The following is a 27,384-nucleotide window of genomic DNA, read 5'->3' as shown; positions in this document are numbered from 1 at the left end:
AGTTTTGAACAGCACTGAACTATTTTTTATATTAATCTATGATATTCATTGAGCAACTAAAATAACAGTCATGTGTCTACAAGTGTCTGACAGAGCTAGTAACAATTTTAGCCATGTCTGTCCATGTCCAGGCTAAAATCTTGGTTCATAAAATAATTACAATTACAAAAGGGCTTACACTGTTTTGTATTGAATTGATATTGAGCTACTAGCACAGCTAATCCATTAATACTGGCACTACAGCAGTAAAGCGTGTGGGATTTTGACAAGATCATGAAAATGTCCTGGGTGTGAAAACTTAATCTGGGCCAAAAAGGGAATTCCAAAACTGTTAGATTCTCAGGAATCATTCAAATGCACTGGTTTAACAGCGGTTCTCTGGTTTGCCCATTTGAATAACTCTCTATATTCAAACCAAGTAATCAAAGTCATCATGGTGTGTGCATTCAGTCCACTCACACTCATGTTAAGAGACAAAAAATAAAAGGTGGCTAGATGCGGTGAATGAGCCATGTGGACGAAAAGCATGCATGAATACAATGTGTGCTTATGCATCTAGTGTCTGGGCATCAGAACGAGTGTGTGTATGACTGAACAGGATGGCTTGCCTGCCAGACCAGAGAGCAGCTTGGTCAGCAGAGCCTATTGTCATGACAATGTCCTCCACATTACACAGCAAAGCCATTGAGCTGCTCAACTCTTGCCCTCTTCCATTGAGCTGAAGGTTTCACTGCATACTAGCACTCAGTCTACAAAAGCACATTTCTGCTACTGGATTAACATGGCATTTGACTGAACACACACAAAAAAATAGCTTTATGTCTGGACAACTACAGTACACTGTCTGCGAGATTTGCATGAATTCATTTGAGAGATAAGAGCATTCCTGTACCTCAAACAGCAGAGTACTAACAACTCCAGTGTCATGGCTTCAATACCTGGGAATGCATAAACTATTAAAATGAACACCTTTAATGCAATTTAAGTAGTTTTTTGGATAAAAGCATGTTCCAAACGCATTGATGTAAATGAGAAAAGCTGCTTCTTGATTGAAGCACAGCTGAGAACTGCTGAAAACGAAACTTGCTGCTCCAACGCCAGTGCACTAAATCTAGGCTTGTGTAGTATGGGAATTGAGGCTGAGGATTATATTCAGTGTCCCCGCCTGGAGAGCGGGCTAAGGAGCAGATGAGTCAAGTCGTATGGCTCTGTCAAAAATGAATTTATTCTGCTATATACATCTCCATTTCATTCTTAGTCCAAATCATGCACACAGCTATTCAGAAACATCACTGAGGGGAAGATTAAACTCAACAGAAGGTGGGAGGGGGGCTTCTAAGACCTGTAAGAAAACAGGTATTTAGATAGCTAATTATTCATTTGCATGCTACTTCACTGAGAGCAGAAGTGCTATCGTGATTGCTGGAAGTGCTAATGTGTTTTAGGTTGTGAACCTAAAACTCCTGCTAGCAATAGTTGCTGCAAAGACTCCAAGGTTTTTGTAGTTTCCCAAAGGAGACCAAATCATCTGACGACCGTTTCTACTTTCACCTGAGACCTAGAAAGCAACAAAAACACAGGCCTCTATGGAAAATAAAATGTTTTACTTATCGTCAATGCATTAAGCCATGAAAGAAATATTTAACAAGCTAGACAAGGAAAGAGAAAACACTAAATAATAAATATGCTCAATCAATTCAATATACAGGCAACAACGTATGAAAAACATCGCTGATAATTTGTTAGCTCCTTAACACATTGTTCCACTGAGCTTGTTATTTAGTATGCTGGATAAATTTTAGTTGCACTGAAAATTATAATATTGAATTTTTTACAAAGATCTCATTCATTATTACCTGTAGTAAGTGCTTAAGACTGAAGGATATCTCACAAGTGTAGCCACACTTAAAGATGAAGTCGATCATTTCTGTGCCTTTAGATCGGACGCCACAATCGCCATTGAGAAAATTATTTCATAATCATTTAGCAAATTTTAACTTAATACTCTTAACGCCCCCAACTCTGTTTGTCCTCGGGGTACATGAGAGGCTGGGTCATATATATTTTAGTAGCTCTTTCACTTAAAAATCCCATGAGTTAAATCAAATCTTGAGCACTCGCCTTTAAATTTGCAGTAGAAGTCCCTCGTATCGACTAGGGCTGCACATTTAATATAACTTCTAATCACGATTACAATTACGGATATAATCTTTCAAAGTGGCAATTATTCATTATAAGTTCACTTATGTTATACTTAGGGATGTCTTGATACCACTTTATCACTTCTGATACTGATGTCACCGCTTTGGCTAGTTACCGATTCCGATATCATCTTCCACCCGAAAATTAAGTAAAAAACAAAAAAAACAAAAAAAAAAACACCTACTATAGGGGTCAAAATAGACCTTTAATAAAATGTAAGTGTAAATAACTAAATTGTAATTAAATTGTATCATTTACAAATTACAATTGTAGCTAGACAGTTGCCTATGGCTTTTATTTTACTAATAGTTTTCTCTGATTAATTTTATAGTCTCAAGCATTCAGAAGTGACACAAAAGAAAATTTTACTTGAATAAAAACAAGGATTAGTTTTCGTAAGGGTTGTGAAGTCCATATGTTTTTGTTGAAGAAGTTACAGGCTAGTAATTCTAAAAAAAAAAAAATTAAGAAATTCGCAAAAAGGTGGACAAAAATGAAAGATTAAGTGGATATTTGAGTTAAATGAATAAAACGGAACACTTAAACTGTAATAGAGTATTTAAAATCAGATGCAGCATTAAAACACGCTATTAACTTAATGTTATCAAAATCCAAAAAAGTTTAACAGGATTATAAAAAAAAAAAAGTGATGCACAGGCCTCATCTTGGTCTTATTTCCTTTTCCTTATCTCGGCGCCGGTCTACTGTTGTCTTTTCCCTGACAAAGTTATCCATCAGTTATGATCATTTGCAGACAACCGCAAACATGAGGTGAGAGCAAGCACGAGCGTGGATGTGGGAATGGAGTGTGCATCGCCTGTCTACGGTCTTCGCCGTGAAACATTTTTTATAATTATGTTTACGTATTCGTTAATATACATATAAAACAAAAGATATATATATATTTTTTTTAAGCAGCTGGGATGGTGCCCCCCTGGGAGTTGGTGCCCGATTGTGTACTCTGTGGGAGCAGTGGTACTGGACTTTAATTACCCATGTCTATGTTACTGGACGTGTCGGCTGTCACAGTATATTCATTCCCTGGCACCAGAACTGCAGCTGATAGAATGTGCGCTGCAGCATAATACAACGATATTTCTTCAAAAGCAGATCGGGGAGACATTTTTCTGATCTTCAATCAAAAAAAAATCATATCACACACCCCTTCCCTCGTAAGAAATCGCGGATCGGACTGAAAAAGCCAACCCGCTTCTTCATATAAAAATACGGCATGCAGTTGCATCAAACGATAGTATAAATATAAATAAACAACAGATTCACCCGAATAATTTGGAAAGAATGTCACAACTCAAAAATGAAGCCGAAAGAGGGAAGCAGTAAAAAGTAACTAGTTCAATTCAAAAGAGTAGAAAGATCAGTGGTGGGCTGATCGAGAAATGGCCTACTTACTAATTAGAAATCCCTTTTCAATTGTCAAAGCTCTTGTAATCTTGAATGACTGCTTAATTTCCTATGGCAAAGCTGAGTGATCTGATTAAGCTGTAAAATGTGTCATAACAGCAGGGCTGCTTGCCAGTGTACTATTGTGAAGCAGAGGGAACAGGGCAGAGCTAAACTATCAGATCGCTGTGGGGCTCCGATCTTAGTTAGCCATGTAGCGAGAATGGCTAAGCGACAGGGACCTCTATCGGTGTGGCCACAATAGAATATCTAGGGAGGAAATTCTCAGACTATTATTTTATGACTAATGCACAATTTACATATTATATAAAGCTCAGGCACAGCATGGGCCATGTTCCATATAGTCTATTCAGAAAACAAAGCACACATTTTTAGGGGTCATATCTATGTTATCAGTTTGACCGCATTATTTGAGCTGTCAAGTCGAAATATACATTTCCACTGATGCTATGGTTTCCACTGACACCATGACAAAGGTATAGCTCTGGATTGCAGAGAGTACAGTAAGCTTTGGTTTCAATCACTCAATATTTCATCACCTGCTAATAAAAGTCAGACCCTGAGGGCAGGAAGGGCAGGTGACAATACATATAAAAATCCAAACATGCCGTACATAGACATGTTGAATTACCTCATTATGAAGAAAGATTGATTCTGGTGCAGTGCCAAATATATTATTCCTAATGCCAAGTGTCAGATACAGTTAATGCAGTTTAAGACCTAGGAGCAACATTAATGCTAATGCACACATAAATAGTTTTATTAATCATACTGACATATTTTGTGGTATAGGCATGGATGATACCTCAACCCAGTCAAGTTAGCATTATTTAGGAAAATAACTTCCAATTATATATATATATATATATATATATATATATATATATATATATATATATATATATATATATATATATATATATATATATATATATATATATAGACACACTCACACACATCTCAAACGATTAAATTAACCATTTTTAAAAGAAAAAAAAGCTTGTTTTCTTGCTGGTGGTGCCAGCTTGCAGTATCACCGTGTGTGACATCATGGGGTTGGTTCGCTCCGATGGCCATTGCATTAATATAAAAATCACTTTCCTAAATAATGTTAACTTAACTGACTACTTTACTTCCACTTTAAGCAATTTGATTGGACAGTAAAATGGGCCATAACAGTACATAGATTTACACTGAAAGAGGAACCCGAGCCATATCTACCAGAAAATCACAAATTTGGAAAGATTACCAACCAGAACATCCTAGCAAGCACCCATAATACCCCATTTTCTTCAATGTAAAAGCAGAATTAATTAAGGTCAAGACACTAACACTGGAGAGGACAGGTCCCTTAGGAGCTCTCCCATCAGGAATGTGTGCTACATTTTGACTTTCAATACCAAAAACGCATTACTGCTGTTCAAGCCTGCATGCTAAATATATAACCGGAGTATTCTCATGGAAAGACTGGTCAAAAGCACCCAGATGAAACAATGAAATATTGGTTTTTGGGCCTTGCGTGCTCACGCACGAGAGAATTGCATCTCAAAGAGCATGTAGAGTATTGCTATGGACATGGTGCCGTTTTAATCTGGGATCAAACTGAAAATCCCTTCCCCCAAGAGTTCAATCAAGGTCAGGCCAGCGATTAAACCTAATGTCTACAGAGAGGTAATAAACCACTGGAGCTGCAGCTGTGGGCTGCACACTGACTCTGCACTTTTCTGTATCTTATCCTTAAATACTATATACCTGCTCGCACACCCCTTCTGATGAAAGAGAGAAAGAAAAAGCGAAACAATAGGAGAGTAAAAAGGGATAAACAGGGCTGCAACAAATAACCAAACAACAACAAAAATCCATAATGACAATAATTGACAATTGATTTTGTTTGATGTGCAATGTGGCCACAGAGAAAATCCATGTCAATAAAGCCACTTTGGACTTTTAACTGGGAGGAAAAAATTCATGAGCCAAGCGGTCCAAGACTGGAAGGATTTTATATTAAATGTAGTCATAAATGTATGGTGTGGTGTGTAGTGTCAGGTGCTCAGACAGATTGCATGTGCTCTTCAATGCTTACATGCTGTTATATTGCTGATATATTCTTATTGGTAAATGTTATCAATTCTAAGTTAATCGAGTGCATCCTAACAGCAGCTGTTATGTTGTTATACTTCAGTAAATCTAAACATATGTTAGTCGCAATAGAGACAATTAAAGCGATGGGCAAATAAAGAATGAGTACAAAAATATGGACAAAGAGAAAGTGTCTAAAAAAGCTATAGTAAAAGCTGTAATATCCCTGCAGTAACTGCAGTACCACAGACTGTAAAATGGGATAGTAAACCCATTTGTGTTTGACATTAAGGGCTTTCATTTCAATGGTCAAACACTGAAAATGCACAAGCTACCCTTCAATGAGGAAAACAGATCTTTGTCTCAATCAGAGTCTAAAATGTCAGCACACTGTCTATGTGTTGCCAGAGTCAAAGCAACGGGACAGCAGCAGAAATCCTCTCAAAAGACTGCAGATGCAGTAAAATGCAGCAAACCATTCAGGTGTAACTAATCTGCTTGCTATGGCTAACAGCTATATGTTTAGAGTGAGATGCAACAACGCTGATTAAAACCATCCAAAGAGTAGGTGCTTCCACCTCTTTACCTCCAGGAACTGCATTTCGATTTCTCTAAAGCAAAGTAAGTGCAAAATAATGATTATGTACCATCTACAGGCGATGTTTTCAGTCTGCTGCAAAGTCCATTTACGTCCCCATAAGATTCCTGGATTTTGTGTAAGGCTTCAGCCCCTCGCAGTTCCATGAGAGAGCGCAGATCTTGAAGCGAGCAGCCGAACTCTCCATCGTGATTGGGCTCGGCCACAGAGTTCTTCACCCCGCTGTATGCGTTGTTAGCCATGTTTCCTGGCTACACCACGTCTCAGCAAGGGTGGAAAAATGGCGTCCCAAAAGGAGAGCTAAATCCGCAGGAGACCAATGCAAGTAGTTCCCATAAACAACTGACGTCCTTCAGAGGAGGAGGAGGATGCCTGACTGCAGGTGGCAGGACTGGGATAATTCACAAGCCATTGTTCTCAGCCTGTGGCGTTGCTTTCATTGTGAATGAAACCTCACACAATCAGCCCAAGGAGACCTACAAAAAAAAGAAAGGAATGATTTATTAATAATAATAATACATGCAAAACCCAAATGCATAGATGAGCAGATAAGCATGTTAATTTCAAAACAAAACATTAACAGACACCTTAGGTTTAGAAATCTCTCCATCTGGCCTGGAAATAATAAGAACATACTCACTGGCTGAGTTTCAAGGTGACATGCTACCCACTTTTACAGGCAGAACTATGTGGGCGTTTTTTTTTTTAAGTAGTAGCGTGGGAACTGACCTGCCATCTTAACTATGTGAGACAAAAAAGCTTTTTTTCCCAAACTTATACAAGGCTTTTTCAAGAAACATGAAAATGCTTTGGAACTGGAAACTTATGGAAGAGAATAAAACTGAAAAAAAAAGTACATTTATTATTAATATATAGATTTAACTTACGAAATGATTATCATTAATAAATTAAGCACCAACATATAAAAAGTAAGATTAATTCAGGTTTATCAGGCAATTTTTCTCAGTCATCAGAATGTATAAACAGACCAAATATATAGGGGTGGGCGATATCTCGATATTTAAAATATATCGAGATATTTTTTAAACACGATATGGATTTTGACATATCGTATATATCGATATATTGTTTATATTCTGATTCCGCCACTTTGCTTGTTTGTCTTCCCTGTGCCGTGCTCCCCCCCGCTCGCTCGCCCCCCACCTCCTTGCTTTTGTCCCCTCTCACCTCGCGTGTAGAGAACTAGTCAAAAAAAAAAAGACAACTGGCTCCATTATATGGAGATACTTCAGTTTTAAGGCGTAGGGCGAACGGCAGGCAGATGTCTACTGTAGGGCCCAATGAAACGCGGACGGAATCGCGGAATCCAGTCATAAAAATGGAATTTACAGTTTAACGCGGAATGTCACGGAATTGGTCAAATTTTAAATGAATTAATCAAAAGTCGGTCATGCACTTACATCAAATCGCGAAATGGACTAATATCTGCAAATATTAACCCGGAAAAGTCTATTTAAATATGAATCCTGCATGTTCTGTGTGTCTGTGTTAACGAATGGCGCAGAAGCGCGCCTTCATTCATTAGGCCGGTGACACACTGGATGCGTGGCGTGAGCGCCGCGTGTCTGAAGCGTCCCAGAAGCGTGGCGGATTCTGTGTCTTTACACACCAGAAGCGTGTCTGACGCGGCGCTGGCGCGCTGCTGCTGTAGAGGAAGACCGTTGACAGACCAGGCTCAAGTCTTCATTACAACAATATATACTTTTTTCTACACACCTACACCTACGCCTACTGATAAAGGACGAAATAGATTATGTTTGACAGGTGCAATATTTGAAAATCGATAATTATTATTATTTTTTTTATTACATTTATATCTGAATTTATGTCAACCTATGGACTTTCAAATATCAAAATATCAGGAAATCATATGTATTTGTGTACAAAATGACATTTAAACACATTTTCCTATTATATTTAGCCTGGAAAAGCTTCCAACACGCGCGCGTGTCGCGGTAAAAATAGGCGTCGGTTCTATTTCTAGCAAGCAAGCGTTTGCCGCGCGGCTCGAGCCGCGCCTGAGACGCGCGTCTCACGCAGGCGGTCTGTAAGCTCTAACCTGTTAACATGGGAGCCGAATTAAAAACCGACACGCCACGCGGCTGAGACGCTTGCGCTCGCGCTGATTTCATTGTCTTTCCTCTCTCTAAATAAACACGTGAACACATGAGGAACATCTCCAGAACTGCACTGAGAGTCACTTCATGAGCATCTGACCGTTTGATTTGAGTAAGACTAGCTCATATCACATCATAGACTGTGGTATCACATACACAGAACTGTAAAGGTAAACCCGTCAAAATAAAAGTATTTGACAGAAATCTATTACTATTGTACAGCAGAATGTAGATAGCCCACTGCTACTACTATTAAAATGAAACGAAGGAATAATCACACAACATTTCTCCCATGTTTTATTTTTAATAGTAAATCCCCTTTGTTTACCAAAAAATAAAGTTTGCCTAATTTTAAATAATTAAAAGATAAATTAAATGAATGTTTTATGCCTTCATTTGATAATCAGAAAAATGTAAATACACAGAATTTCTGAAGGGAAAAAAACATTTCACATAAGGCTATTTTAAGAATTGTTTTTAACTAATTAAGTTGTTTTTATGCATTTAAATAATTGCACATGCTAAAACACAGAATTAGGTAACAATAAAACATATGGTGAAGAAAAAAATAAAATGTTTCATAGGCCCCTTAACATGTAGTATTTGCCATATTTGTTTTTGCAGTAGTTTTTTGGGGGTTATTTTTCCTGTAAAGATAGAGATATATATCGTATATCGAGATATAGCAAAATATGTCGAGATATATTTTTTGCTCCATATCGCCCAGCCCTACATATAATGAATGCAGATCAATTCCTTTCGGATTAAAGTATCGAACAAAAATACTAATTAAATGATTACACTTGTGTGGCAATGTAAATACGCCCAATGAGACCTTGGACTGCTTGGACAATGTTAATCTATGATGTTCCATATTTTCATGTACACAAACAGAAGAGAAAAATCTATTTCTATACCATGCCCTCAAACCAAATAACATACTATCAGACTTCATTTGACCCCAATGGACAGCTTTTCTGGGATCATTTCAATAGCTAGTAGGGCTGACAGTACTTCCACTGTCCTTGCCTTTATCAGCAAGATTTAATTATATTATGTAATATTATATTATATAATCATCAAATTATAATAAAGAAATATCAGCAGTAGGGATGTTCTAAACAGGTTTAAGAAGGACAAGAGGTCAAAAGCATGAGTTTGTGAAAATTCAAACTGTGAGGATGAGAAGGTGTTGTTAAGAACTCTTTCTCTCTACAAGCAGAAGTAAAAAGTGTAGTAGCCCTGCAAGACTGATTTACTAGCGGCAGCACATGCAGAGCGTGAAACAGCATGCTGCTCCGTAACAGGCTACCAGCTGGGCAATCAACTTCTCCCACAGCCAATGTCATAAACATTGCAGACAAATCTTCAGTTAAAACTACTCTCCAGGTGCAGGAACTCTGGACTTTTTATGAACATTTCCTGCACAACCAAAGATAAGTACCATAAAATACATAATTAGCATTGGCAAATAGTCTCAAGCACGTCATAGTAAACAAACTCGGTTTTATCTTTTTTAAAAACTGGAAGTGAAAAGGGAAACGCCCAACAGCTTGACACTGCAACAGCTAACTGTGCTCTTCCTTTTTGAAGTAACAACTGGTCCTAAAATGTGTCTGAAAAACAACGATGGTTTAACAGAACTTCCTGAAATGACTGTCATCTCAAGCAACCATGGTATGCATTTCATCATGCAGGTTACAAGCAAGATAACCTCTGTCCTGCACATTCAAGCTCTTTTTCTTCCAGTTATCATCTATGAGCGACTGCTCGACCACGATGAGGGACGTGCCAAATCTTTTCTGTGCAGTGACAGTTTCAGGATGCAGAGCAGGTCACATCACAACAGTGGAAAATCAATGTGATTGGATCTTTAAACTAACGGTTACTGCAATATGGTTGAGCAATTGTAATGCTAACCCTTGCCACACAAACTATAGGTCAGTTTTAGACCAGTGCCTGTGTAATCATATATAATTATATGATCTTTTTGACAAAGAAACCTGCATTTATAGTACGGTGTAATGCCATACATTTTGCCACCATTCTATCCTCCCTAAAACTACACTTATATATGCCCCTGTGAATAAATAGGCAAGTTCACATGAGGTCTGAGAACTCCTCTATGACAGAATTCAATGCATATGAAAGCAGTAGAATGCAGCTGCAAGAAAACCTCAAGGAAAACCCTTACGGTCTTGGTTGGCAATTGGAGACCCTATACTGTACAAGCCAACTTCATGCTAGTCAAGGACAGAGATTCCAGGGATCCCTCTGCAGTGGAGCTGTAGGTAATGGGGTATTTTTAGCAGTATCAGACAGCCCACTCCCCATCCCCCTCGCTGGCTGTTGCTGAAATGGGTCAGGCCATTTCTTTGTGGAAGGTACAATGCAGAGACACCCCACCTTCCTCATGCTACATGGCTCAGTGCACTTAAGGCCACTTCACACCACCAACTGGGCACATCTACTATACCCTCAGACACTGATCCAGCCAACTCACAGCAGCCGACCGGCTTGCTGCCCACTCAACCACACAAAGCACAACTCCACAAGAAGAAGCTAAATGACACCTCCAAAATCAAAAAAGCCCATTAAATATAAAACACCTTATATTCCTAGGACCCTTTGATTTCTGTGATACAAAAACACTAATACAAATCACAGAATCCAGTCATAAAAAAATGTATTTTCTGGAGAGGATTTGTGATTTTCAGTGAAGCAACGCAATTGATGCTGGTAGGTCACATGACAATTACATCATGACGAATATAGTACGTTCTAATTTCAACTCATGCTACCATATTCATACTATAAAAGAACTATTTTAAAACAAAATAAATATCTATTTAGTATTCAGTTCTAGACGCAACCTCTTGTGAATATTAAACCTCACCTTCTATTTAAACATGGAAATTTAAATTACAGAAAATATTACCATTTCGTAGGATATTATAAGTGTTAACATTTAATAAATTCACTTTAGTTAAATAAATTCTATAGAATATACATCCGTTTTTATTATTAAAAACCTTTAAAAGTGAATTTATAAAAAATTTCACTGAAAACAGAACTTCTGAAAAAATAAGATTTCATAGGGTCCTAATTCTGTTTTCTTAGATGAGCACAGTAGGGAAAAATATTACATGCAAACAGCTACATACTTAAAAGCTCAGTGCTTTTTATGTTCTCACCAGGACCTAAGGCAGCATATCTAAAGAAGTGATTTTCAAAAACAGGAGCCTTTAAGTTGATTGTTATGGTTGCCATTCACAGCACACAAGCCAGCCATTTGCTCCGACCCCTGCCTCCATGTCTGACACTCCACAGTAAATCAGGGATGACTCAAACCATTAAAGTGATGGGATAATGGGCTTGATGAGGCTTCAGAATTTACATTTGCTTAACTCATTGAACATCACTTGGTGAATGGATGTGTCCATAACTGACATGACTAAAGCTTCTGTTTCTGTCCAAACACAATCCATTTCATATTTAGATGCACACTTTTTAAAAGACAGCACCTGTAAGCAGCAGTCACACAGTACCACTTACACATTCCTTTGTGGGGAAATGGGATTTCACTAACTGTTTAGAGCATCAAATTGACTGCATCAAAACAAATAATAAATCTGATTGCAAATCAAATTTTAATGAGAACAGAGCCTGAACAGCAATCCTTCATCCGCTTGAAGGTGGTAATTTACCCCAGTCATCAGAGGTTGGAGAAAATAACGGTGTACACTGTTCTTATTTACAGCCCTAATTTATATTGCAAACCGAAAGCTGATTTACCCCCAAGATGACTTTTATCTCTGTCATTGATGTCTGATTAAGGCATAAACCATGATGCTAGAGTAATTAAATTGCAACATTATACAAATGTACTACTTAATAGCACAGCACTCTATTTTTAGCTGTTTATAATAGCTTATGAGGGGTTGAATGTCACCTCAGATTAATGTGACACCAAAGCAGTGGCCTCTTACATAAACAATACTAGAGAGAGGGGCTAAGTTACCATCTTTCCATTCCAGTCAGCATGGAAAACATTCACATTTACTTGGTCTGCACAATTAATCTAATCGCGATTACAATTATGGATGCCATGTTTACTTAATCGTTCAATTTAGCAATTTATCATTTAAGTTTTTTTTTTTTCTTTTTAGTATAACATAATACCATTCATATTTTTACTTTTTATAGGTCGAATTTTAAAGAAGAAATCGATCCGATGTTTAGTTGACATTTGAGGCTTAATACTATAAAAATAAAAAGGCTGGTCCGAATACCGTTTTTCGAGTTTCAAGGCTTTGGTATGTGTAAGATGGTATGTCTTACGGTGTAAGAAAGGCAAGAATCGTGTTTGTCTGTCCGTTTGAATTTTTGTCAAGAAGTGTTCATCCAATCGACTTGACGCATGGCGGGTGTGTTGCTGAGGACCCAAAGGAGTGCAGCGTCACATTTTGGTGCAATATGGACACGCGACACATTCAGAATGAATAAACTTTTAATAAATGACAGAACAGTGCGGGCAGGGCTTATATGCTCCGACAACAGACACTGCACTAGTGATACAAAACACACAGGTCTGTTATGAGCAATACTTTTAATAGACAAATTATTATTAGGCCGGGTTACTGTACTTTTTTTAAGACTGCCGTATTAGCAAGTATTTTCAAAGCAAATAAAGTGCAAGTTTTTATCATTTGAAAAATTATTGATAAACAAGCCGGATAAAAGCAGTTCTTTTTTTGACACCAGTAATAGACTATAGGCATACTACTTACAGACCTCAGATGATTTTTCAAACTTTGTGTGCTGTTGTGGTAGGCCAGTTTCAAATCTATGAAAGGCCATTCAAGACATCATTCAAACTTTATTTGCGCACACACTATCAAACATTACTTTAAGGGCTTTCACATACACCATCATAGCTTTCACACGCACTATCAAACTCTCTCTTATTCACCACTATACTACCTCTCACAGACTATTAAAGCTTTCACACACTATCAAGCTATCTATCGCACACACTGTCAAACTCTTGCCCACAGACTATCAAACTCTCTCGCACACTCTACCAACACTCATTCACACACGCATCAAAATTCCTCGTGCACACAGGTCCAGCTGTTGTGGCCAGTTTCAAATCGCATGTTAGGTACACTGCCTTTGTCTTGACCTCATTCAATTTAAAGTGCTCCCACACAGCTGAGGTATTCGGCCATTTTTGTCTCCTCTTCCAGATGAACAGAATCGTGACGTTCACTCGTGGGCGACTCGTATTCAAGGGCGAATAAGAACCATTTCATGGGAGATGACAGGTGTTAAAAAAAAATTCACAAAAAAATTGAAAATCGAAAGCCAACCCACTGAATAAATATTTGAATAATCGTATATTCTGGTCCAGACCTAATGCACTAGCATCACGATGGTATAAACATCATTCAATATAAATTGTGATAATCGTAATTAATAATCACAATTTCAAGGGGAATAATCATTAATTGAATAAGAAAACTACTAAACTTAAAATAAAAAATCTAAATGGGGGGGGGGGGGGGCTAATTCTACACTAAATATTTAATAACAATAGCAGCATCTAAAAGATGCTAAAATAACACTATTAATATATATTAAAATATAAACATGACAATACTAACTGTAACTGTCATTTGAATGCAGGCTTCTTCCCACTGTGACCTAATAGCAATTCTACTATAATGCACTAGAAACTGAATATTTTATTGCATTTTAGTATCTTGGTCAAAACAAGCTATTAAATCTATAACTTGGCCAAGCTCTCTTTTAACAGAGACAGGTTGACGCTCAGAAATTGCAATGATTACGATTTTGTTCAAAACTGACAGTATTTAGGGTACTCCATATTTGTCTTGGAGAATTTTTTTCTCAGGAATGACATCACACGTTCCTTACAAACACATTTTAGAACTCAAACCCCTTGGGTATTGATCTACACCAAAAAAGGTCAATGTACGCCTAATGCATTTTGTGAAGATCACTTACAAATACATCCTTACGAATCAAGTTAGAGAAATCGGAATATACAACTGTAGACTCAAGGTCAAATTCAACACTGTTGTCATATACAGCGAGGTATTTATCAGGAGCTATAAAAGCTTGAGCAAAAGCAGCAACATGGCAGCGAATGATGTACGCCAAAGAGTAACAGACCCCACACGCTTTTTAAACCACACCGGGGTCTATCTAGAAATTCTAGGTGTCCTATTCAGTTTCAACACATTAGGCAGACAGTAGACAAAAGTCCGCCGATTAGGTTGGCAGTATTGTGTTTTGCACATCTGCTCCTTCAAATACGATGAAGGCAAATTTGACGTGTCGCACAGCGCTTGTTCCAGTCCTCATCCCGAGTCACACGACAGGAGGAATTAGGACTGTATACTACAACTGTTGACACGAACGCTCCAAGCTTAAAGGGACAGTTCACCCAAACCGCAAGAAAATCACTTACCCTAATGTTGTCACACACCTTACGGAGTGCAGTCAGCCAGTTTCCCCATACAATGAAAGTGAATGGAAAGGCACGCGGGTTTTGAGCAATATTTGGGGAGTAACGTTAAACGATGACCAGAGTGACATTTTAAGCTTTTTGAACGCTGTCTTAAACGGTTGTTGTCAAAGACGCATCGAAATGCGATAAATGACGAGCAGATGAGGTTAACGGGTCCAAAAGCAAGTTGACAGCTGAAGCGTCTTCACATACATTTTGCTTTAGCCTGCTAGCGGTCTCATCTCAAGTCATCCTGTCAAAAAGGAGTGTAACGTTACTGGTTTGGTCTTGATTATGACACAAGACCAGCATATGTTACCTTTCTCAAAACTGAAACGGTCTCCGTCGCAATTCAAAACAGTAGTCTTCGTGTAAAACCCTAAAAACACCCGGCTAAAGTCACAAGTCACCGACCGTCAAACTGATAGAGACCGTCGCTTAGCTGAAACAAGTTAACGTTAGCTCGTTTGGCCGCATTTCGCTAGAGCGAACCGTCAAGAAACGCAATGTAAAACAATCAACTGTCGCTTCGTGTCAGAAATTAAAATAAAAAAACAGTAGTTTCACCTGAGTTATAATGCTCTTATCGCAGGGACCCCACGAACGACAGTCAACGGATCTGTAAACGGTCACAAGCGCGAGCCTTTTATTTGGCGGCTTTCAAAAAAAACATTGACGGCGTTTAAAATAGCATTAGGGTCACGCTGTCTAGGATAACGTGTCAAAAAAAACACATAAAATGTTTAAGCTCATTTTTTATATATATCGTAAAGGATGTTAAATATACAAAGCACATTTGTTATTTTTTTATATCATTATTTCATAATAAAATCGTGTTATTGTATTAGTAGTATTTATAAAACATAAGCGGTGTCGCGTCATCGTATATGTAGAAACGCGAAGCGTGCGGTCGAAAACATTTCGCAAGCTTCATACGTAAAAAGCAACTTTCCAGCGTGCACTACACATCATCCCTGCATCTCAACATGGTGCGGTACATTAAAACCCCATTGATTTTCCACACACCCCTCCCCTTGCAGTGACAAAAGGCAGGTGTGGGTTAAAAACGCACAGCAGCCTGGTTACCTTCTTGCTCCTTTCTCTGCCTGCTACATACTAGCAGGAGTTGCCTAGCCAATTTGGCTAGCTGATAATAACGCAAGCTAACGGACAGCGCGGTGAATGTAGACAGTCAGCGGAGAGGAACCGAAATAAAACGGTGCATTTGAAACGCGCCAGTAACACAAACATGCATGTGAGAAATGGTGAAATTACCCTCACAATGCTCTCCGAACGGTGCCTCAGAGATCCCCCTCACTCTCTCGGTCTCCCTCGGACTCACTCTGCAGTCTATCTAGCTCCTCCAATCTGCAGAGAAATCCCTCCCACGGCCGCGCGTCGCTTGAGACATGTGACGCGCGTCAGGAGGACGGCCGCTGACATGCAGGAGGATCCTCATTGGCTGAGACCAGATGTCAATCACGCTATGCGCACTCTCTGCCCAGCGTTTGCTTGCATTAACATAATTTATAAAGATGTTCCTGAAAGCGGTTAGGAGTAAAATAACTTGTTCCGCTTCGTGATTTATTTTAACTTAAGAAATGACACGCTTTCAGCACGAGCCGGCTCTGTAATCCCCGCCCACAGTCACGGACAAGTCTTCCCCGCCGGCTAATTAAACCTGACGTCATTTTTTCCATGACGTTTTCCGTTCTCTCCTCGATTCTGATGTGTGTTTGATTCGAAGTGTGTAGAAACAACTTGCTACAGCTGATCTGAACCGGATTAATGCTTTCTGCAGCCTGGATGCTCGCTTTCCCAAGAATATGAATTAAACATTTGTCATTTAGTTAATATAGCACTGTTGGTCATTTGAATCAGGTTGAGGTTATCACAAAGATAACCAGACAGACTGTGCAAAACATTGTGCAATCCTCTGTTCTTTCTTTATCATGTTAATGGAGTGAACTTGCATCACCAGCATTTCTCTCTCTGTGTATTTTCATCAAACCCATTGTCCACTGAAGCACTTGTTTTAGCAACCAGTCTGGCATCTTTCTTTAAAAATTGCAGTACAAGCCCGGAGCATTTCTGTGTGACAAACATTATACCAAGTCCTCATGTCAGGGACTACATGTATCAGTGGCCAATTAAAATCCTTGGTTAGGTTAAACAAAATCTGTAATAACATAAAAATTCTTACGTTGCTGTGGTATCTATCATTTTGCATACAGAGACCACAGCTTCCTTTAATCATGATACAGATCATGGCATATCCTGTTTCTCGGGTGGATTCCTGCAAGTCTTGCAGTGTAACAATCTGATCTAATCTATTTCAAATGTGATTAAATATTACTGATTATGAGACAGTTAATTTTCCAAAACCACTGCCTAACTCTAATTCAACTACAGTACAGGTGAATGATCTGTCAATTAAACGTAAAAGCATCCAGGCTATAGATAAGAGAACATACAGCAAACTTAGCAGCTAAATATTTTAAACATGTTAAATTACCCGAAATTATATATTCATAATTTGTTAATTCATAACTGCACAATGTTACCAGAAAACTGCTTTCTCACACCTGACATCTAAAATGTGCTGAGAAATCCCCTTTACTGTTTGTGGTTTCTTTCTTCACTGCCTCATTTTTGCCATGGTAACCAATGTTGTCATTTGTTTACCATGGTGCACTTGAAAGATGATGCCAAAAGTGGAACTATGTTGTGGGTTTCCACATGAAGGTCTCAGAAGGAGCCGCATCACAATCTTCATTCTTTTCATTCTTTTGATACCTTTCCACTAACCTTTACACGCAGTCATTTGGAGTTTTATTTAAAGTGACTGCATATGTGACTAATATATATATATATATATATATATATATATATAAACACATTTATATTTAATCAATTAAATCCCAACAATGTTTATATTATTATATTTTAGCATTAGAAAGGGATCTTAGACATACTGGTGTGAATTAACCATTACAGAAACACACACACACACACACACACACACACACACACACACACACACATATATATATATATATATATATATATATATATATATATATATATATATATATATATATATATATATATATTAAAATAGGTTAAAAAATATGGTAATCATCAATACTTTTAGATTAGGGAAGCTGTGGTACAAATCTTACATTGGGTGGTGGTCTAGTATTTGTTAGGCACAGTACACACACACTGTTAAATAATATTTATTATTATTTCAATTAAATTGAGTATAAAACTTAGCTTAGTATGCAGATGGTAGGGTGTTATGATTCAGGTATTGGTGACTGCTGTGTCTTCAAGGTTTTCTGATTTTAAGGAATTCTGCTGATTAGGCAGTCATTCCACTATGATGAGGTTCATGCTCTCACCTTTGTGTTTAACCCTTTATAGACTCTTCACCATCCAGTAGCTATAATTTTCTGGGTACCCAATGACCAGGACAGCTCCTGGATTTACAATCACACAAGGACTGCTGTTCAACCTGCTGGGGAAAAAACAGACAAGATCTTTCCACCTAATGGGTTTTATCATTAACAAGAAGGACATCACTACACAAGACCCTCTTCAAGCATTGGGTTTTGATATACGGCAAAACTTCGACTTTTTAAGACCATGTAATTTTAACTTGAGTTACGCAAAGGCTCAAAGGTTTGCTAATGTTCAATCAGATAGTGTGGTGCGGGGAGGGGAGGTGTTAGTGTGCATTGCTCAGCTTTAGTGCAAGCAGCTTGTAAATGTGGAGCATGTGATGCATATGTTTGCTGTAGGTATCTCTGGAGTATTAGCCCGGACTGCTTTAGTTTGCACCATATTTACTTTTAAAAGTAACAAATAGATAGCCCTTGCTTAGACACAAGAGGCTGACAAACAAGTCTCCTCTCAGACTTCCAAAGCCTCTGAAGTGGAGAGGACATGAATCCTATTTTTATTTGTTCCAGTTTCCACTTCTGAGATTTTTATTTGGAGCCTCTCTCATCGGTGGCACAAAGTGACGCCTGGCCCTTGAGCAGATGTCCCAGCAGCGCACAGATGTGCAAGTGCAGCCATCTTTTTTTTATTTTATTCCTTAAACATATTATCTTATACACAAATACATACAGTTTGTTCAACAATTCACTAAAGTTCAGGGTTTTAAGGTATGTTTTAAAATTTAAAATGCACATTGGACTTTCCATAAACATAGAACCACAAGAAAATGTACAGTAAATTTACAGCTTAATTGGTATTCATTATATTTTAAATTATATTAACATTAATACAAATACATAATTAAAACATATAATACTATATTCTATTTTTGTCTGCATAAATGAACATACAATTAATTAAAAAGTTATTGAATATTATATTATTATTTTAAGATGTAATATAATTAATTAGTATTTCAAATACTTTATTACACAAAAATATGCAATTGATTATACACAATTATTAAAAATATGCAGAATTATTATAATTTTTTTTAGAAATATAAGTAATAGTTCTTAAATTTTTTAGTATATATATATATATATATATATATATATATATATATATATATATATAAAATTTAAAACAGACAGAAGACAGACAGACAGACAGACAGACAGATAGATAGATAGATAGATAGATAGATAGATAGATAGATAGATACATAGATAGATAGTTGGTTTATATAATTATATGTTGATCCATCTATCTATCACAAATACTAATGTAAGACCTTGCTGGACAGTAGTCCACACAAACTGTTATGTCAGAAGAGGGAAGTTTGTGGCGGTGTTGCCTTTTATTAAGATCTGAGATAAGAGTGTTTGCTTGAAAAGCGGTTCGGAGTGAACAACAAAGCATTCTTGGGTCTCAAATACTTATTTGACAGGAAAAATTCCTCAGGACGGCCAATGAAGCTGTAGTACAGTTTTACTGTGTCACTGCTGAAACTCTCCAAAAGATGACAAAAGAGCTGTCACGGAATGTCAGCTGACTCAAATCAATGTGAAAGGACAGTGGAAATGGCTCATTAACAGACTTACACAAGAGGGTCCAGTACCCTATCAGTCAGGACACACGCTATTATTACTTCCTCTGTTCACCAATCTCCCTTCTCCAGAAATCTGGCTCTTACTACAGCTTTTTCCACAATGTCAGCGCAGAGCTTCCTTCATTCTGATGGGACACAAAAAAGACTGAGAAAGCAGAGAGAAAAGACAGAAGTCAGACTATATTTAGCATTATAATAATATACATACAGTACAGTGGCCTCAAAAGGTTTATGGATGCTTAGGCCAAACTTGAAATAAATACATTTGGTCGTGTAGATCAGTGTAGATAAAATATCCAACAAAATGACACATCCAAATAAACAACATTAAAGGTTCTCTCTAAAAACTAACGTCACGATTTTGAGTCATTTTGCTAGTGTGTCACATGTTCCACTGATGTTTGACAATGAAAAGTTATGTCACAGTTCAAAAGTTTAAGCTCAATAAGATTTTCACGGCAAGGAAACATTAAACTGGTTAAAAGGGACAGTAAAGACATTGATGTTTCAAAATATTTCAGACATATTAGAATGAATTCTGAAGGATCGTGTGACAATAAACACTGGAGTAATGGCTGCTGAAAATTCTGCTTTGGCAACACAGGAATAAATGTAAAATATATTAAAAAGAAAGCTGTTATTTTAATAATATTTCACAATATTATTGTTTTGACTGTATTTCTGATCAAATATATGCAGCCTCGGAAGAATAAAAGAAGCATATTAAACTCCATATGTACTGCTGTAGTGTACTGTTGTAGTGATACATCAAAAAACGTACAAACTTCTTTTTATTTCATATTTGGCTTGACAAGAATGCTTATGCTGTATAAGCATATCTTCTTTATAATAAATGCCACACTGTTTGATAATTTATCTAATTGAATAAAATTGTGCCCAAACACTTTCTGGGGCCACTGTATAATAAAATACCAGACGACATATAACTTAAAGCAATGTTTCTTGGCAAGACACGTTATTTCAATTTCAAATGATCTAAATCCTATAAATATGGGCTTCCCACTATCAGACGCTGCTACTGCTGCAGAATGGGAAACAGGCATGGTTTTCTATTGGGGCAGGTTGTTTGGGGTTAGAGAAACTTAATGAGAAACATTCATTATACCAAACATGTCATCAGTCAGCTATAATTACAATAATTGTGTCTTCTCAGAAATACTACATGGGGGTGAATATGGGGTTTGTGTGGTGTAAGACTCCTCAATTAAGTCAACAATAAACTCCCCTCACTGACAGAGCGACAGTGCTGGCTTATTTTCCATGAGAGGGTAGAAATAACGTTCGCTCAAAGTGTGTCCCGCAAAGCACACATAATGGAGTCTGATGATGCGTCAATGAGTATAACTGCATCCTGGGTGGGGTTATGGATATGTTAAAGTATAACATTGAAAAATAAGGCCGCAAGAAAGATGTTAGTCCACTTTCAGCAGGGGTATGTTTGTGTTTGCAGTGGAATTTACAGCAGGAGCTCAGAGGTGTATGGCCCAGTGGAGAAAGACTACAGCTGTACAGTGTGTACATGTGTGTGTGTGTGTGTGGTGGATTGGGGGGGGCATGTTGGGGTCAAAAACACAGACAACGCTCTTAGTCAGCACTGGACTGACTGCCGGGCCTCTGGGGGGTTGGGGGGGAGTTTCCACTTGCAAAAAATAATTTACCTGAAGTGCCCAGTGTGTATGCGTATATATATGAGAGGACATCCCTAATTCCGAGGGCTACAGAAGTGCCCCAATATCCTCTGATTCCAAACCAAACTATTTCCATGTAAAGATCTGACATGTTTGAGTGTGTTTGTGTATGTTGTGTAATGGAAGGAGAAGGCCTTTTCAAAGAAGGTCAATTAACCACCATGGATATTTAGAGTGAGGGTGGAATATTCCGGGTTCAATACAAGTGAAGCTTAGTCGAAAAGAATGTGTGGCTCAAAAAAATTATTTTGACATCCCACTTTTCATTAAAAAGAGACAAAATCAAGGTTACAGCAAGGCAAAACAAGTAAATGAGGTCTGTTTTTTATTTTTTTGGGAGAATATAAGTTTAGCAAAAAAAATGTTTAGTAACTTTTTTTACACTAACATATATATAACAATACACATTAATGTGATTTAATGTTAAAAAAAATTCTAATTAGGTTTGTATTTTATTTAATATTTTTTTGGATTGGTCCCATTCACTTGTGCCTTGCTGTAACCCAAATTTGCTGTCTTGTAGAGAAAGTGTGATTTTTTTATTTTATTTTTTTGTCATAGTATTATGCCACAAATTATGTCATTTTTATGTCAACTTTTGACCCCAGAATATTCCTTTCAAAAGTCTAGTGCAAATTTACATAGAAAAAGTGGCCTATATAAATCAACACACCTAGGCCAAATAGTGTATTAATTGAAAAATTACTATCATATTCAGATTTTAATTATAATATATAATATATATATATATATATATATACAGTATTGTTCAAAATAATAGCAGTACAATGTGACTAACCAGAATAATCAAGGTTTTTAGTATATTTTTTATTGCTACGTGGCAAACAAGTTACCAGTAGGTTCAGTAGATTGTCAGAAAACAAACAAGACCCAGCATTCATGATATGCACGCTCTTAAGGCTGTGCAATTGGGCAATTAGTTGAAAGGGGTGTGTTCAAAAAAATAGCAGTGTCTACCTTTGACCGTACAAACTCAAAACTATTTTGTACAAACATTTTTTTTTTTTTTGGGATTTAGCAATCCTGTGAATCACTAAACTAATATTTAGTTGTATGACCACAGTTTTTTAAAACTGCTTCACATCTGTGTGGCATGGAGTCAACCAACTTGTGGCACCTCTCAGCTGTTATTCCACTCCATGATTCTTTAACAACATTCCACAATTCATTCACATTTCTTGGTTTTGCTTCAGAAACAGCATTTTTGATATCACCCCACAAGTTCTCAATTGGATTAAGGTCTGGAGATTGGGCTGGCCACTCCATAACATTAATTTTGTTGGTTTGGAACCAAGACTTTGCCCGTTTACTAGTGTGTTTTGGGTCATTGTCTTGTTGAAACAACCATTTCAAGGGCATGTCCTCTTCAGCATAGGGCAACATGACCTCTTCAAGTATTTTAACATATGCAAACTGATCCATGATCCCTGGTATGCGATAAATAGGCCCAACACCATAGTAGGAGAAACATGCCCATATCATGATGCTTGCACCTCCATGCTTCACTGTCTTCACTGTGTACTGTGGCTTGAATTCAGAGTTTGGGGGTCGTCTCACAAACTGCCTGTGGCCCTTGGACCCAAAAAGAACAATTTTACTCTCATCAGTCCAAAAAATGTTCCTCCATTTCTCTTTAGGCCAGTTGATGTGTTCTTTGGCAAATTGTAACCTCTTCTGCACATGCCTTTTTTTTAACAGAGGGACTTTGCGGGGGATTCTTGAAATAGATTAGCTTCACACAGACGTCTTCTAACTGTCACAGTACTTACAGGTAACTCCAGACTGTCTTTGATCATCCTGGAGGTGATCATTGGCTGAGCCTTTGCCATTCTGGTTATTCTTCTATCCATTTTGATGGTTGTCTTCCGTTTTCTTCCACGTCTCTCTGGTTTTGCTCTCCATTTTAAGGCATTGGAGATCATTTTAGCTGAACAGCCTATCATTTTTTGCACCTCTTTATAGGTTTTCCCCTCTCTAATCAACTTTTTAATCAAAGTACGCTGTTCTTCTGAACAATGTCTTGAACGACCCATTTTCCTCAGCTTTCAAATGCATGTTCAACAAGTGTTGGCTTCATCCTTAAATAGGGGCCACCTGATTCACACCGGTTTCTTCACAAAATTGATGACCTCAGTGATTGAATGCCACACTGCTATTTTTTTGAACACGCCCCTTTCAACTAATTCAACTAATTGCCCAATTGCACAGCCTTAAGAGCGTGCATATCATGAATGCTGGGTCTCGTTTGTTTTCTGAGAATCTACTGAACCTACTGGTAACTTGTTTGCCACGTAGCAATAAAAAAATATACGAAAAACCTTGATTATTCTGGTTAGTCACATTGTACTGCTATTATTTTGAACAATACTGTATATATATATATATATATATATATATATATATATATATATATATATATATATATATATATAAATAATATATATATATATATGTTTATGTTTAAATGGAGAGCCTGTAGGTTGGCAGTGTCTGTATTACCAAATTGCTTGAAACAGATGTACTAATGTGTCATTTTCACCTTGTTTTGTTAGCAAATTGCCTGTCTGGCTCCAGTGTTAAAAAACTCAGAAAAATAAAGCAAACCCTTGACTGACCTGAACTGGTTAAGTGAGTTATGGATTGTTGTGAATCGGAACAGCTCTTGTGGGAACTAGGCGCCCTTTCATCTCGCTCTCTTCCTTTTCCCATGGACTTTATACCTGATGTGAGCCAAAAGGGCAAAGAGAAGAAGAGGAAATGGGGTAATACAGTGGGCCTTCACACCCTAAAGTCCAGTAACACAAACACATGCCCCCTCATCTGTAACAGGTAATGGTCCTCCTGACCTCAGAGGTGTTGTAAATGTGACTGCACTTTTTTTTAGCTTGTTGCAGAAAAAGTTACAATTCTCTCAATTTCTAGTCATATGATGGAGTGTTACTTTTCGAATCTCTACATCGTTGTGATGCACACCTTGCCATTGTAATCAACTTGTTTAACTCCAGTGTTGAGGCACACATATGCTTCACATGCACTGTGCTGTGCTGAATGAATGAGCAACCATGTGGTTAACCCATAAACAGAGCAGGGAGAAAGTGGAAAGTGAAGTGAAAAATGGTACAGCACTGAAACTAGACCACAACCATTTTAAGAGCTGAAATTTTCCTACCTCTGACCACTGGAACAGGAGAAGTGACTACTAGTGTAGCCAAACGATGGCCTATACTTTAAAAAGAGATTCATTCTTCTTCAGAAATTCAGATTTGTAGCTTCTTTCCTATCGATGCTCAACGGTTGTGATCTCATGGGCCAGTCAGAGCTTAGAATGAAACAAAGCAAGGATCAGCGATTCTACTACAAAAGAGAGAATACAGTCAACTGGAGCTTGAATTTACACTATAATCATGCCAACCCTCAGCATATCTGCACTCTATTGTGCCATTATAATATCTTGTGATAAAAAAATAAAAAAATAAAAAACAGTGTAGACCCACATCAGAAAAAGAAACTGACTCGGTACGCTTGCAATCAAACCATTTAGTATACATCTATGAGGAGCATGATTTTAGACCAATGGGATTTAACTGTGGGCGGAGCTACCCAGGCACTGTGGGTATAAATAAACCTAATGACTGAGAGCAGTTTATTAAAAGATACTTTCATGTTAGCCCATATATAAATATTTTTTTTCTTACATTTAGACTGCAATCATGGCCAATCTTAGATGTGTAACCGGTTTAATTTCCCCCACTCACTATAAATGCCCTTTTTGCTGGCTTTTCTTTGCTATTCTATTTTTGCTTTTGTTTCCTTGTATCAGTTACTTCATTTACATACACTTTACATACATTTACATACTTTACTCTGTTTTATTTGTATACAGCATTGAGTGCAGTAAGTTCAGAGCATGGGTGACTGTTTTCATCCTCAGATTGGGGTTCTATATTTAATAATAGCATTTTTGCAGTGTTTGGTTATTGTTAGAATCCATCATATCTTCTGGGACAGAAAATTGGACTGGGATGTTCATAATGGTAACCTGATGGCATCGAAACAGACGTAGGCTGCCAGTGGTGATTTGTAAACCCACCATACTGGTTCTGTTGTATATGCCCTTTTGTTTTGCTTGGCCAGCATGTGGGGAATGATAAATCACTGTCCTTTACATGGCATCTTGAGTCATACATGGCAAAAAAGTTCAGATGTCATAAAGTTGCTAAACCTAATGGTCTCTTTTTGATTCAACTTTTTAAAATAAAAAATTTTAAGAGCAAGAAGACGTAATTTCGAGAATTTTAAAGAATAAAATAAATATTGCCATAGGGGTTCTTAATAAGGGTTCTTATAATGTAAATATATATATATAAAATTTAATTATTCTGAAAATACTTCACCAATACTTCCATTATATTTCACGATGTATCCAGATTTCACAAGCCTAAACACCCTGAAGGTGTAAAAGCACTAAGACAAAAAAAAACAACAAAAAAAACACATCCCTGTTTGGAAAGTCACTGCCAAACCTTAAAACAGGTTAAACATATTTCATCATACACGGAGAAAAGATTTTCAGGTTAACACCCGAATGAAAAGATACTATGGGTCAGTTCCATTAATATCCATTAAGCAACACAAGTTTTAAATAAACCAGCCTTTTTGACAGCAAATATCTGTGACTTAATTTCCTCATTTCCTTTCACGCCTAAATAGTCACAAAACATTAAGTGTCAATATTATTTTGGTTGCTGTGCAAATGAAAAATCATGTAAAGAAAAAAAAAAGACTAAAGATTTGTTATTCTGGTTATTCAAACCAGTAGCAGCGTCTATGTACTGTACATGATGGAAAAAAAAACTATGCTTCACAGCAACAACTGACACATTCTTCCATCACTAACCCCCAGAAGCCATAATGTTGCCACTTGGTCATGGCGATGGTGAGTGTAAACGGCGCAGGCTGAAACTAGCTCCCGTTCTGTTGATCGTCTGGCTGTGTGATGCAGGCCAGCTGGAATCCAATGGTCATTTACATCCTCCTGTCAAACAAGAACCTCCAGCCTGTCAAACTTTGTGGAAAGACGGCAAAAACTACACTACCCAGAGCTTTGCCTGAAGAAACGGCTTGAAGAAAGGCCTAAATAAGGGCAGAAATCTTGTTTGTAAGGAAGGCGAGTGCTGCTAATCAGCTGGAGAATTTGATGGCTGTGTTCTTTCTGTGTTTGTTGTAAAGAAGACAAACCTGTTCTTTCTCCACAACAGTGGAGTTAACAGTAAACAAGAGACGAGATTCTGAGGACATATAACAGCCAGGGTGGCTCTTTCACAATCAGTTCTACAGCATAAATAAGATGAACCTGCATTAAAAACCACATGACATATTAAATAGGCATCACATTTGGGAAATACCACAGTATAGTCTGTTTAATGCAAAATATATACCAATTTGGATGTTATGTATGTTACTAAGGTATTCTTCCATGCAGTGGCCATTGGTTGACATGACAAGTGTTCCACTCTAGTGTTCACACCTGTGTGCCATTGTACCCTTCCCTCACCTTCAACTGGATCGGTTGCTGTGAAACTAAACCCTCCCCCAAATCAGAAAGCTGAGCACACAGACTTTCT

General features: G+C 37.5%; 1 protein-coding gene across 10 annotated transcripts in view; it reads right to left on the bottom strand.

Moving 5' to 3' along the window:
* Positions 1-25,175, bottom strand: part of LOC127975219 (plasma membrane calcium-transporting ATPase 1) — a 41,484-nt gene extending 16,309 nt beyond the window's left edge. For 3 of the 10 annotated variants that reach the window (XM_052579171.1, XM_052579092.1, XM_052579145.1), the window contains exons 1-2: positions 16,250-16,400; positions 6,351-6,777 (exon numbers count right to left, since the gene is read on the bottom strand). In XM_052579171.1, the coding sequence (XP_052435131.1) occupies positions 6,351-6,543 (193 nt within the window). In that variant the 5' untranslated portion in view covers positions 6,544-6,777; positions 16,250-16,400. Of the gene's footprint in view, positions 1-6,350; positions 6,778-14,935; positions 15,691-16,060; positions 16,194-16,249; positions 16,401-18,378; positions 18,495-20,022; positions 20,176-24,375; positions 24,481-24,929 lie in introns of those variants that run through there. The other 7 variants (XM_052579108.1, XM_052579117.1, XM_052579128.1 and 4 more) reach the window with 7 other exon arrangements.
* Between the last annotated feature and the right edge of the window lie 2,209 nt (positions 25,176-27,384).

This window comes from Carassius gibelio, chromosome A4 (genome assembly GCF_023724105.1).
Source record: "Carassius gibelio isolate Cgi1373 ecotype wild population from Czech Republic chromosome A4, carGib1.2-hapl.c, whole genome shotgun sequence".
Lineage (NCBI taxonomy): Eukaryota > Metazoa > Chordata > Actinopteri > Cypriniformes > Cyprinidae > Carassius > Carassius gibelio.
The sequence above is the reverse complement of the archived record's forward strand: the minus strand, read 5'-3'. Positions and strand labels throughout refer to the sequence as shown.